This window comes from Hemiscyllium ocellatum, chromosome 36 (genome assembly GCF_020745735.1).
Source record: "Hemiscyllium ocellatum isolate sHemOce1 chromosome 36, sHemOce1.pat.X.cur, whole genome shotgun sequence".
In the NCBI taxonomy this organism is placed as follows: Eukaryota; Metazoa; Chordata; class Chondrichthyes; order Orectolobiformes; family Hemiscylliidae; genus Hemiscyllium; species Hemiscyllium ocellatum.
The window spans coordinates 6,405,442-6,419,429 of NC_083436.1; the positions used below are offsets into that span (position 1 = coordinate 6,405,442).

At 39.9% G+C, this 13,988-nt stretch overlaps 1 protein-coding gene across 5 annotated transcripts in view; it reads left to right on the forward strand.

The window, feature by feature from the left end:
• The window catches only part of rapgef2b (Rap guanine nucleotide exchange factor 2b), a 393,772-nt gene that overhangs the window by 159,308 nt on the left and 220,476 nt on the right, over window positions 1-13,988 (forward strand). For all 5 annotated transcript variants that reach the window (XM_060851743.1, XM_060851735.1, XM_060851737.1 and 2 more), the window contains one exon: window positions 3,315-3,482. In XM_060851743.1, coding sequence (XP_060707726.1) covers window positions 3,315-3,482 — 168 coding nt within the window. The remainder of the gene's footprint in view (window positions 1-3,314; window positions 3,483-13,988) is intronic.

The following is a 13,988-nucleotide window of genomic DNA, read 5'->3' on the forward strand; positions in this document are numbered from 1 at the left end:
TTTTCCAGTGATGCCATTCTTTGCTTTTTTTGTGCTGGTAAAGTATTTTTGGCAAGATAAATTATTAAGCAAAAAACACCTCTTCCACTCTACAGTGAATTGCCCCGGAGCTCCAAAATCCCAGAAAGATTACTCACTTGGACTGTACGTCACTCAACATGTGCTCTCTCCCAATTGCTTGTGCAAAGCTTTCAATAAAAGCAAATGATATACAGGGTGTTGTAGATCAAAAGATCAGACTTCAGGCTATGCTTGATGGTTCCTTTGGATTCGCCATCAAGATGATTTAAGTATGCTGATGGATGATTAATCTTGCCTTACGGCAGCTGCTGGGTTGATCCTTGGAAGAGCTGCAATAGCATAGGGATAGTTAGATGCCAGGCAGGGCTCTGGTTTGTCATATGGATAGAGAGAGTGCCGTATTCAGGATTTTGCTTCTTTGGCATCTTTTCTCTATGCCACCGAACAGGAGCAGATGTTTCTTAAATGCAGAAGTGTTATTCACCTTACCACAGAATCTTTTTCATTACCTGACCAAGCACCTGCACATGGTCATACATAGTTGATTTGAGGTTCATGACATAATGGGATTATGGCTAGATGAGTTCCTTTCTCAGCCAGAGCTTACTGTCTTGAGTGATTACATTTGTTACTTACCTCAATACGTTGACTACACAGATGATTGTTGGATATCTTGCGAATAAGTCAGGGGGTGACACATTTACACTGCTTCGAGCCTTTGTCTCTGAGATTTCTTAAGACATGCTTACTTCAGTTTTTATGGTTTTTTCCAATTTGTGAATTACAGCCATCTTAGAAACTGTTGTTTTAAGTTACTGGAATATTATCTCAGTCTTTAAAGCTGATTGTTTGACAAATAAATATACAGATGTTCCTTCTCTATTAGCATGACAAGATCCGAAACCTCCTTTCTTAACAGCACTGTGGTTATGTCTACACCACACAGTCTGCAGTGGTTCAAGAAGTGGCCAACTGTCACCACCACCTTTAGAAAAATTAGCAATGGGTGAGAAGTGAACAGTGTCAGTGAAACCCACATTCTAGAACTGAATTTAAGAAAACGCTGCTTGGTAAATCTAGCCTGAAGTATTTCATTGTTTAGATGTGGACAAATCAGACATTATTCCTTTCAAATGTTAGCTATCTGATTGTTCACATTAAATTTGTGATTAAATGAATCATGAACCAGCAACAAAGATAAAATGAACCATTCAGATTTTAAACTGACTTCTTCAAGCTGTTTTCCAATACTTTTTTTTTCTTCACCTGAGGTCTATATTTATTGTTAAACAAACACATTGGAAAGCCATTTGTCGTTTTCGAAAGTACAGAAATTTAAGCCTGAAATTGATGATTCCATGTTAGAAATACCAGAAAGAAAAATCTTTCATTGTGTAAGGATATAGTGAAACTTGAAAGGGTTCAGAAAAGATTTACAAGGATGTTGCCAGGGTGAGATGATTTCAGCTAAAGGGAGTGCCTGAATAGGTTAGTGCTGTTTTCCTTGGAGTGTCGGAGGCTGAGGGGTGGCCTCATAGAAGTTTATAAAATCATGAGGTGCATTGATAGGGTAAATAGACAAGGTCTTTTCCCTGTGGTGGGGGAGTCAAGAACTAGAGGGTTTAGGATGAGAGGGGAAAAAATTAAAAGGAACCAAAGGGCCAATGTTTTCAAGCAGAGGGTGGTGTGTGTATGGAATGAGCTGCCGGAGAAAGTGGTGGAGGCTGGTATAATTACAGCACTTAATAGGCATCTGGATGGGAATAAGAATAGGAAGGGTTTGGAGAGATATGTGCCAAGTGCTGGCAAGTGGGACTAGATTAATTTAGGATATCTGGTCAGCATGGGTAAGTTGGACTGAAGGGTTTGTTTCTATGGCTGTATGACCAGACTCTGGGACTTTGGTTCAGTTGAAGTCTAGTTACAGCACCTGTTGATAGTTGATTTGTGAATGTCGTTAAAATATTAGCCGGAGAGATTTGTATCCTTTATACCCTATGTTACCAGAATTTGGAGGGCTGATCGGAAAAGTGGTGATGGAGTTTCGAACTGCTGGCTAATATGCCAGTTTGCTGGTCCCATTTTATGCCTCAACAATTTTTTTGGAAAGGCTGGCTTGGATGGAATTACTACCAGCCTGTAAGCTGCATGTCGTCAACTGATGTAATTGAAAGACCTTGGATTCCTATTTTGTGCCAAATCTAACAGTTGGAGAGCAAACCTCACATGGCCAGAATATAACTGGAAGATTGCCTTCATTAACAGAGGGGTGTTTCAAGTGTGTCTGGTAGTGGACATATTTCGTTCTGCTGGGCTAGCCACTAAGTTTAATGATTGCATATTGATCGTGCATCAGTCGAAAGCTGCAGTTTCTAGCTGTTCAGTGGAAAGGACACCCTTCCACAAACCCTGTCTGGCAGCAGATTTTCTGGAAAATCTGGGCCATTATGTTTCATGTCCTGAATATTACCCATGTTTTGGGTAACGCAAATAAGTATTGTTTATAAGTTAGTCACGGAAGCTTCGTATCCAAGACCTTCAAATAGACGTTTAGTGCTTTGAAGGATTTTATTCTGTGGTACTTTTTATTTCGCTGGTTTCAGATTTGTAAAGGATTTACTTATGCACCTATGATTAATGAATAACTTCAACACTAAGTTTTGTTAGTATTGCCAGTGGAAGGTGTATCCATGTTAGTGCATGCGTTCATTTCAAAATGATATGTGATTTGCTGGTTTCGAAGACTTATGCAAGCAAAACGTTTGAAATGGCAGTTTTAGAACCGCATATAATAGATAGTTAACTTCACGTAAGCACAAGTGCTGGTTACTGTTGTAATTAATTCATTTGACTGTTTTAATCACTTCTAAATTTGATATAAATGCCTTAATCAGATCTAGTAATGCCCTGGAGTTTTCATTGTAATTGAATTTCTATTATGTTTCTTCATGCATTTAGCTATTACTGTACTTGTGTGAGGTGGGTAATTTTAGTTGGTATTCTATATTTAACAAATGTTTATTGTATAAATTCTCTGATTTGTACTTCAGACAAATAGTTGAAATCTTGATGGCAATAGACTGTTTTCTCTAAGTGCTCTCAATTTTAGGCTGGAGGAATGTTTGGCATGCATCCTCAAAATGAAATATAAAGGGTTGTGGAAGGAATGTTGTTCTTCCACTTAATTGCCAGAACACATACTGCATTATGCAGTAGTGTGGAAGATTAAACGGCTGAGGAGAAAACTAGAATGTGTAGAGTCAATATTAAAGTACCTTCTTGATTGTTTGAAGGTGGACTACATGGATGAAAATGAGGAATATTTTCAGCGACAAGCTTCTCATAGACAGTCTCGCAGGCGATTCAAAAAAATTAACCAGAAAGGGGAACGACAAACAATCATTGATACAGTGGATCCTTATCCAGTGGGAAAGCCACCATTACCAAGAGGATATCACACAGTAAGTCTTTGGCAAACCTTATTCTTTAGAGTTTTGTTTTCTTCAATGAATTGTCAACATACACTGTTACAATGGAGTGTTTAAAAACTGATTGAAAACAAACTCCTGCTAAACGTGGTATTTCTGACACAGTTGCTTAGTATATTACCCTTTTAACTTTATTGCCTATGTATAAACCCCACTGGTTCTCACCACCAAGACAGAACCCCACTGGTTCTCACCACCAAGACAGAACCCCACTGGTTCTCACCTACCACCCCACCAACCTGCGCATACAACGTATTATCCGCCGCCATTTCCGCCACCTCCAAACGGACCCCACCACCAAGGATATATTTCCCTCCCCTCCCCTATCAGCGTTCCGCAAGGACCACTCCCTTCGTGACTCCCTTGTCAGATCCACACCCCCCACCAACCCAACCTCCACCCCCGGCACCTTCCCCTGCAACCGCAGGAAATGTAAAACTTGCGCCCACACCTCCACACTCACTTCCCTCCAAGGCCCCAAGGGATCCTTCCATATCCGCCACAAGTTCACCTGTACCTCCACACACATCATCTATTGCATCCGCTGCACCCGATGTGGCCTCCTCTATATTGGTGAGACAGGCCGCTTACTTGCGGAACGCTTCAGAGAACACCTCTGGGCCGCCCGAACCAACCAACCCAATCACCCCGTGGCTCAACACTTTAACTCCCCCTCCCACTCCACCGAGGACATGCAGGTCCTTGGACTCCTCCACCGGCAGAACACAACTACACGACGGCTGGAGGAGGAGCGCCTCATCTTCCGCCTGGGAACCCTCCAACCACAAGGTATGAATTCAGATTTCTCCAGCTTCCTCATTTCCCCTCCCCCCACCTTGTCTCAGTCGGTTCCCTCAACTCAGCACCGCCCTCCTAACCTGCAATCTTCTTCCTGACCTCTCCGCCCCCACCCCACTCCGGCCTATCACCCTCACCTTGACCTCCTTCCACCTATCCCACCTCCATCGCCCCTCCCCCTAGTCCCTCCTCCCTACCTTTTATCTCAGCCGGCTTGGCTCTCTCTCTCTTATTCCTGATGAAGGGCTTATGCTCGAAACGTCGAATTCTCTATTCCTGAGATGCTGCCTAACCTGCTGTGCTTTGACCAGCAACACATTTGCAGCTGTGATCTCCAGCATCTGCAGACCTCATTTTTTACTATGTATAAATTCAAGCAAGTTTGATAGTACAAAGGTCATAACTTTGTCTGTTGACTGTTAGACAAAGGAGTTAGGGTAACTGCTGACCGGAAATGCCCTGTATGAAAGTGCTTGTCAAATTCAGATGACATATAAATAGTAAAAAGCACGTCGAAGGAGCCTGGCTGACTTTGGTGGTGGGGGCATAGCAGGAATAATGAATGAATACTTGGCATTTGTCTTTATAAAGGAAGAAGATGACACCTAGATTATGAAAGGCAAGGATATTTAGCCACATGAGGGTTTAAAATTGTTAAGAGGGAAATATTGTTAAGCAGTCTGTATTTGAATTAGACAAGGCACCAGGACCCGATGAGATGTATCAAAGGTACTGAGGGAAATGAGAATGAAAACTGCAGAGGTCCTGACAATTTTTCAGCCTTTCTTAAACTTGGGAGAGGTGGCAAAGGCCTGTGGAAAAACTAATGTTCCATTCTTTGAAAAAGGTGTAAGGCAAAGGTTAATGAAGAACAGCCACAAGGGATTTCTTGGGGGTTGAGGGTGGAGTGGAAGTAGCATATTTAAGTAACTTGTTGGAGTTTCCTGAGGAGATAACACACAGTGTCGATGTAATTTTGTTGATGTGGTGTACTTGACATTCCAGAAAGTGCCCACATCAGATTTGTGAGCAATATTAGAGCTCATGAGATAAAAGGGACATTAACAATGCAGGTACAAAATTGACTGAGTGACAGGAAACAGGAATGGATAATGGATTTTTTGGGGGGTGCTGGAGGAAGGTTCGTAGCAGAATTCCCCAGTAGTCAGTGTTGAGATTCTTGCTTTTCCTGATATCACAGAAGTGTCACAATACAGAAGGAAGCTGTTTGGCCCACTACCTGCACTGGCTTGTTTGTCCAAGTAATCATTCAATGCCCCCCTTGAGTGCCTCAATTGAATAGTACATATTAAAGGTTATGGTTAATTTATGGGGCACAGTTTCAAAATTTGTGGCTGATGTGAAACTTAATAAGTGATGTAAACTATCGAGAGTACAGTTTAGAATTTCAATAGGGCGTTGGTGGTTTGGTAGACTTGTGGCAGATAAACTTCAGTGCAGAGAGTTGTGAGGTGATGATTTTGGGAGGAAGAACATAGGTGAAGAATATAAAATAAAGAGTACAATTCTGAAGAGCTAACAGGAGCAGGGGACTTGTGTATCTATGTGCTTAAGTCATTAGAGGTGGCAGGACAAATTGAGAGAATAATTAAAGTCAGCATTCAGTGTCCAAGCCTTTATTAATAGAGACATAGAGTACAAGAGTAAAACGATTATGATTAACTTGTCTAATCCAATAGTTCAGCCTCAGTTGGAATGTTGCATTCAGTTCTGGGTGATACTCTTGGGGAAAGATATGAAAGCCTTGGTGACAGTGCCAAAGAGGTTGATGAAAATGGTTTCAGCAATGAGAATTTTAATTATGAGAATAAATTGGACAGGTTAAGTCTGTTTTCCTTGAAGGAAAGGCTGAGAGAAGAGCTGCTAGAGACATTTGAAGTGATGAGTAGTCAGAACAGGGTAGTTTGAGAGAAAATGCTACTGGGTGCTGAAAATATTTTCAGGACACAGATTTAAATCAATTTGTAGAAGAAGCAAAAGTGAAATGAGAAAAGCTTTTTTACATAATGAGTGGTTATTGTCTGGAGCATAGTTTGTGTTGGATGTATGTTCACCTGAGGCATTCAAAAGGGAATTAAATTATTATCGGAAAGGAAAGACTGCACTAGGTTATAAGAAGAAGGTGGGTTACAGACACTGAGTGATCTGCTGTTTTTGAGAGGTGACGCAGACATGGTGGACCAAATGGAATCTTTCTGCATTGTACCAAGACCATGCCAAATCATCTGTTTGCTACATCACTCAATTATGATTATGAAAAAATTGTCTGAAGGGAAACTACTAATTGCATTGAATAAACTTCACTCAATAAAGAGCGGTGGTTTCAAACCGAAATTAGAGTTTAAGTCATTCAGTTTTTCTGATTTAGTTAAAAATGTGTTTCTTTAACCACTAAGCAACATTGGTACTTTTTAAAATATCACTTGTTGGAATCCTGCTCATTTCTTTTTAGTTTTAAATTGTGGCAGTGCTTCTGTGGATTGTGGAAAGAGTAATGATGTATGTTGGAAACCTGCAGTTATGTTTCTAAAATCTGTAACCTATGGTTTAGTATCTGGATCTTTGAAACTGGCACAAAGATAAAGGAGACAACGTTAGAAATGCAACAACAATTATCTTCATGTTGGTATACTTTACTATGCTGCAAAAGTACTAAATGTGCAAGTATTTAAATGTTATCCCTAATGGGGTTTAGTCTGTTTTCAGGTCACATTTGTTTATTCCAGTAAAAAGTTTGATTGGTCAAGAGTCTGGTTTGTTAAAGCAAAAATGAGCAAAGTGTAACGGTGAAGTTACAAATGTTGTCATGTGTTTGCTTAATCTATTTAAGTTTGAATATTTGGCTACTCTTCTGATTAGATCACTTACTGTGTGCCATGCCACATGGGTTAAGTATTATTTGATCTGATACAGATATATATGTTAATGATGTCCATATGTTTATAAGGTTGATTATATAAATATAAGATCTTTAGAGGTCTTGATAGGGTAGATGTTGTGAATTAAGAATTGTGGTTGGGTTGGACAGGTCATTGTTTAAGATTTGAGGGCTTACTGATTTCAGTAGAATTTTTTTCTGGGAGTCATGAATCTTTGGAACTGTCTTCCTCAGCTGGTGGTCAAAACAGAAGCCTTGAGTATCTTTAAGACATAGAGGTGGATAATCTTTAAATAAGGAGATGATGAAGGGTTGTCAAGAGTGACATGAATGTGGATCTTAGGTTACGGTCTGGTCAGTTATCCTATTGAATAATGGAGCAGGCTTGAGGTGCTAAATGGCTTGTGCCTCCTTGTCTGTATGTTAATATTATTATCTTTTGCAGCAAAGGAACATCTTTGAAATAACATAATGGCTTTTTGTACATGTGCTAACTTCCCATCTTCCTATACACACATTCCTTCCTTCATCTTAGTTTAATTATAAATGAAAACTTCTTGGGGAAAGGTCAGGTTAATGATGATCTTTGATCCATAGAAAAGATATATTATGACAATCCAGATAGTCTAACTAACTGAATGTCGTATACTTGAATGAGAGATAAATAGCTGCCAGTCGTTTATGTCAACTATAAAGTGAGCAATGACATGAGGTTTTCAGTTTCTTAAGAATGACTTTTCCAAATTGTGTGTTTTGTGATAAATAAACCATTGTGTATGGCATAGCCTCAATTCTGAGGCATTAGGTTATTTTTGATGTCGGTGGTGGGGAAGCTGTTGGAGAAGATACTGAGAGATAGCGTTTATCTACATTTGGAAGCGAGTGGACTTATTACTGATAGGCAGCATAGTTTTGTACAGAGAAGTTCATGTCTCGCCATGAATTTTTTGAGGTGACCAGAATGTTTGAGGGAAGAACAGAGAGGATGTTGTCTTACGTGGACTTTAGTTAGGCATTTCATAAGGTAGTTCATTGCAGGCTGGCACAAAAAGTAGATTCTCATGGGATCCAGCATGAGCTGGCTAGATGAATACAAACCTGGCTTAGTCTTAAAAGACAGAAAATAGTGGTGGCGGGGAGCTTTTTGGAATGGAGATCAGTAACTTGTGGTGTTCCACAAGGATCAGTATAGGGACCTTTGTTGTTTGTAATACATATATGAATGATCTGGAGGAAAACATAGGTGGTCTGATTAGTAAGTTTATGGATGACACCAAGTTGGCGACGTTGCAGATAGTGAGGATTGTCAAAAGATGTAATGGGATATAGATAGATTGCAGATTTGGGCAGAGAAATGATGAATGGAGTTTAATCTGGAAAAATGTAAGGTGATGCATTTTGGAAGATCAAGTTCAGGTGCTAATTATACGATAAATGGCAATTCCCTTTGGAATATTGATATAAAGCAGGATCTGGGTGTACAGGTCAAAGATCGCTGAAAGTGGCAACACAGGTGGATAAAATGGTCAAACAGGCATACAGCATGCTTGCTGGGGCATTCAGTATGAAAGTTGGCAAGTTATGTTACAACTTTAGTTAGGCCACATTTGGAATATCGGTGCAGTTCTGGTCACTACACTACCAAATCGACGTGGATACTTTGGAAAGAATGCAAAGGTTTAAAAGGATGTTGCCTGACCTGGAAGGTTTTAGTTATGAGGAATGTTTGGATAAATTTGGTTTGCTTTCACTAGAAAGGCAGAGGCTGAGGGGTGACCTGATCAAGGTTTACAAAGTTATGAGGCATAGATCGGGTGGATAGAGGCTTTTTCCCAGGGTAGAAAGGCCACCTACGAGAAGGGACAGGTTCAAGGTGAGAGAGGGAAAGTTTAGGGGAGAAACTTTTTCACACAGAGGATGATGGATGCCCAGAACACACTGCCAGTGGAGGTGGTGATGGTGGTGGTGAAAGCAGGCATGTTAGCAACGGTTAAGATATATCTTGATGGACACATAAATGGGAGGTGAACAGAGGGATGGAAATAACATATGACCAGTCAGTAGCAGGTCTAAATAAGGATTAGGAATCAGCTCTGGCTTGGTGGGCTGTAGGAACCTGTTCCTGTGCTGTATTGTGATGTAAAAGACATTGATTGGATCTTGGAAAAGGCTAACCAATGCGCAGAACTGGAAGTTGAATAAAACAGTTAAGTTAGACCTATAGATGTGATAGAGAAGGGAATTCTCTTTGAGGTTTGGTCACCGTAAAATGATGCTGTTGGGATTGCTGGAATATTGTATATTTACTATATCTTTCAAAACTTTCAGATTACTTTGTCTGTAAGTTTAGTTTATTCTATTTTGTCTTTATTTCTTTTGTATAATAAACTTGTGTTTTATTGTTAAAACAGAACTGCAGCACTGTATGCTTGTATTTCTGTGTAAGATCACCTCGTTAAATTTAAAAAAAAATGTCTTATCACGCTAGATTTCTGCCTGGATCTGACTAGTTAGTGGTAATGTCTGTTGGATTATAATATAATTGGCAATTACTGCTGTACATTGGAGGGCATGATGTTTAAAGTAATTTATTAGAGGCATTATATTGAGTTCTGTGGTGGTAGTGAAAATTCTAATCTTTTGAAAGAAATTCTCAATTTCAAACTTCTGTAATTTCACATATCAATGCAGAGAATGATAATTTTAGTGTCTGGTGTGTAAGGCTTTGCACTTTATGATGGAACTCAAATATTATACTTTTTCCTCCCTTTTCCCAGTAAGCTGGTAATTTAGCAGCTTTTAAGGTGTTTATTTATGATTTTTCAGTAGATATGATGCAAGCTAACATTTAAACTTCTGATTTTGCACAGCATTTATGAATGAGTTAAAATAAGTAAGGGAAGTTTCCAGGAGTTTTCCATGCTTTTGGTAAGTATAGCTAAACCATAATGTTAGATAGTTAGTAATGCTCATTTTCTTTTTATCCTTTTCATGGCATTTATTCATTTGCCTGCCAAGTATACAATAAATCGAAGGAATCGTAGTTATTCAGCATAAAGTCTTAGTTTAGCTGTGGTGAATTGTCAGTTAATAGTTTCTAACCAATAGAGTACATCTCTGATGTTATGAACTCCTGTTATAAGATAGATCTGCATGATATCAATAGTTTTAATTTAGTTTTTTTTGGAAGCACATGCTTATGAAAGACACACAAACTAATATTCATCTAATTCACCTTTTAGGTGGAGGTCACTTGGATTTTTTTTAATGTTTCTTCATAACATTGATAATTAAACAAAACAATACAGATTGTGCTGCTGTTTCAACATCAGTTAAACTATACTCTGTTATGTCTTCACCTTGTGGCTTAGGAAATATATTGCAACACAAAATCAAAGTGTTGTTTGATTTACACAAACCGAAATTGCTGGAGAAATCCAGCAGGTCAGGCAGCATCTTTGGAGAGAATGCAGAGTTAAGGTTTCTGGTCCAGTGACTATTCTTCAGGAAGTTTATCTCCATAGATGCTACTAGAGCTGCTGACTTTCTCCAGCAATTTCTGTTTTTGTTTCAGATTTTCATCATCTGCAGTTCTTTATTTAATTTGTTTGGTTTACCCTGTTTATCTCCCCCAGTTTTATCAGTGGAAAACTGTTTGATTGCTTAAAATTGAAAAGTGAGGTAGATGATACGAGGCAGATTCTCAGTTTTTAACTTTTAATTATGAAAAGAAACAAAAGTTTAAAAGAGTGAAAAAAATAAATATATTGTCTCTTTTCAGAAATCTACTGAAAGACTAATAAAAGGATTTTTAATCTCAAATTTACTCCTTATGGTTGATTATGTGTACAGATATTCTTTCTATTTTTGATTTTGCAGAAATACTTATTTTTGTAATATTAGAAATTGCAGGAGAAAATATTTTTAATTTGTTGAGAATGTACATTCTTAGATTATAAGAATTGGACTATAGATATGGATATTATTCATTGCTAAGGGTTTACCATGTTCTTGCTTGGAACTGGAAAATAAATTGGTTAAAGGTATTAGATTAGATTAGATTACTTACAGTGTGGAAACAGGCCCTTCGGCCCAACAAGTCCACACCGACCCGCCGAAGCGCAACCCACCCATACATTTACCCCTTACCTAACACTACGGGCAATTTAGCATGGCCAATTCACCTGACCCGCACATCTTTGTGACTGTGGGAGAAAACCGGAGCACCCGGAGGAAACCCACGCAGACACGGGGAGAACGTGCAAACTCCACACAGTTTGTCGCCTGAGTCGGGAATTGAACCCGGGTCTCAGGCGCTGTGAGGCAGCAGTGCTAACCACTGTGCCACCGTGCTGCCCACCAGTTTGCAAATAAAGTAACTTTAGAAAGTCGTATCTAGCAAAATTCTAAAGAAAAGTTTATTTCTAGTGTTGAACAAGCAAACTTGGAAAACTCTACTGGATCAATGCTGCTGTGATCTAACAACAGCCTCTGGACTGTGCTACTGGATGTTTCTTAAGTACACAGAAGCTGTGGCAAGTTTCTGGAGAGATTTGCCTGGACAAGCAGTACTATCTCCTGCAATCAATAAAAGTCAGAATTTGGAACAGAAAGTAGCACTCTCTCTATATCACTCCCTCTATATACAAGATTAGTTACAATAGTGAACAAAGAAATGGCAGACCAATTCAATCCATACTTTAGTTCTGTCTTCACAAAGAAGAATGACATAAATATCCTCCCAAAAATGTTGGGGAACATGGGGGTCGAGTGTGAGGAAGGAGCTGGAGGTACTCAGTATTAGTAGGGAAACTGAAGAAAGTAAATGCCAATAAATCCCCAGGATTTGCATCCCTGAGTACTTGTGAAAATGAACCTAGAAATAATGGATGCATTCGTGGTCACCTTTTAAGATTCATTAGACTTTGCAGCAGTTTCTATGGATTGGAGAGTAGCTAATCTGACCCCACTATTTCAAAGAAAAAAAGACCAAAAGAGAAAATAGGATTATAGATTGGTTACCCTGACATTGGTTGTGGGGAAAATGTTGGAGTCTATATAATAAAAGATTTAAGAGCAGAATACTTTCACAACAACAATAATAGGATAGGACAGAGTCAACATGGATTTATGTGGGAAATCATGCTTAATGAATCTACTGGGAACAGTAATTCTTCAACTGCCAAGGGCACCTCCAATGTCTGTGCGCAGCAGTGACTTCCAGAACCAGAAACCAGTGCTGCATTCAGTGCCGACATGGATCACTGTTCATGAATCTTGGCGTGCAGAGTCACAACGGAAAGGGCACATTAATTGGGGGCATTGTACTGACCTGGATAGAGAACTGTTGACAAGCAAGAAATGGTAGGAATGGACATGTAGCATTCTTGTAGCAATCATGATTAGCCGAGTACACAAGAATCAGTGCTTGGACCTCAGCTATGCAGAATATTTATTAGTGATTTAGATATGGGAGCTGAATGTAATGTTGCCAGGTTTTCAGGTGACACAAAGTTGGGTTGGTGGGTGAACTTTGAGGAAGATGCAGAGTTGCTTAAGTGAGATTTGGAGAAGTTGAATGAGTGGGCAAATGCATGGCAGATGAAGTAGATTGTGACTAAATAAGAAATTATTCACTTTGATGGTAAAAACAGGAAAGCGGATTATTATCTGAATGCTGGCAGAAAGGAGGCAGTGCAATGAGACCTTGGTGTACTTGTACACCAGTTGCTGAAAGTAAGTATGCAGATGTAGTGTATTTTGCATCAGTATTTACTGTGGGAAAGGACATGGAAGATATAGAATGTAGGGAAATAGATGGGACATCTTGAAAAATGTCCATATTGCAGAGGAAAAAGTACTGGATGTCTTGAAACGCATAAAGGTGGATAAATCCCCAGGACCTGATCAGGTGGGCGGCACGGTGGCACAGTGGTTAGCACTGCTGCCTCACAGCGCCTGTAGACCCGGGTTCAATTCCCGACTCAGGCGACTGACTGTGTGGAGTTTGCATGTTCTCCCCGTGTCTGCGTGGGTTTCCTCCGGGTGCTCCGGTTTCCTCCCACAGTCCAAAGATGTGCGGGTCAGGTGAATTGGCCAAGCTAAATTGCCCGTAGTGTTAGGTAAGGGGTAATATGTAGGGGTATAGGTGGGTTGCGCTTCGGCGGGTCGGTGTGGACTTGTTGGGCCGAAGGGCCTGTTTTCACACTGTAAGTCTAATCTAATCTAATCAAAGGTGTACCTGAAAACTCTGTGGGAAGCTAGGGAAGTGATTGCTGGGCTTCTTGCTGAGATATTTGTATCATCGATAGTCACAGGTGAGGTGCCGGAAGACTGGAGGTTGGCAAACGTGGTGCCACTGTTTAAGAAAGGTGATAAGGACAAGCTAGGGAACTATAGACCAGTGAGCCTGACGTTGGTGGTGGCAAGTTGTCAGAGAGTATCCTGAGGGACAGGATGTACATGTATTTGGAAAGGCAAGGACTGATTAGGGATAGTCAACATGGCTTTGTGTGTGGGAAATCATGTTTCACAAACTTGATTGAGTTTTATGAAGAAGTAACAAAGAGGATTGATGAAGGCAGAGTGGTAGATGTAATCTCTATGAACTTCAGTATCACGTTCGACAAGGTTCCCCATGGGAGATTGGTTAGCAAGTTTAGAAATCATGGAATACAGGGAAAACTAGCCATTTGGATACAGAACTGGCTCAAAGGTAGAAGATAGAGGGTAGTGGTGGAGGGTTGTTTAACAGACTGGAGGCCTGTGACCAGTGGAGTGCC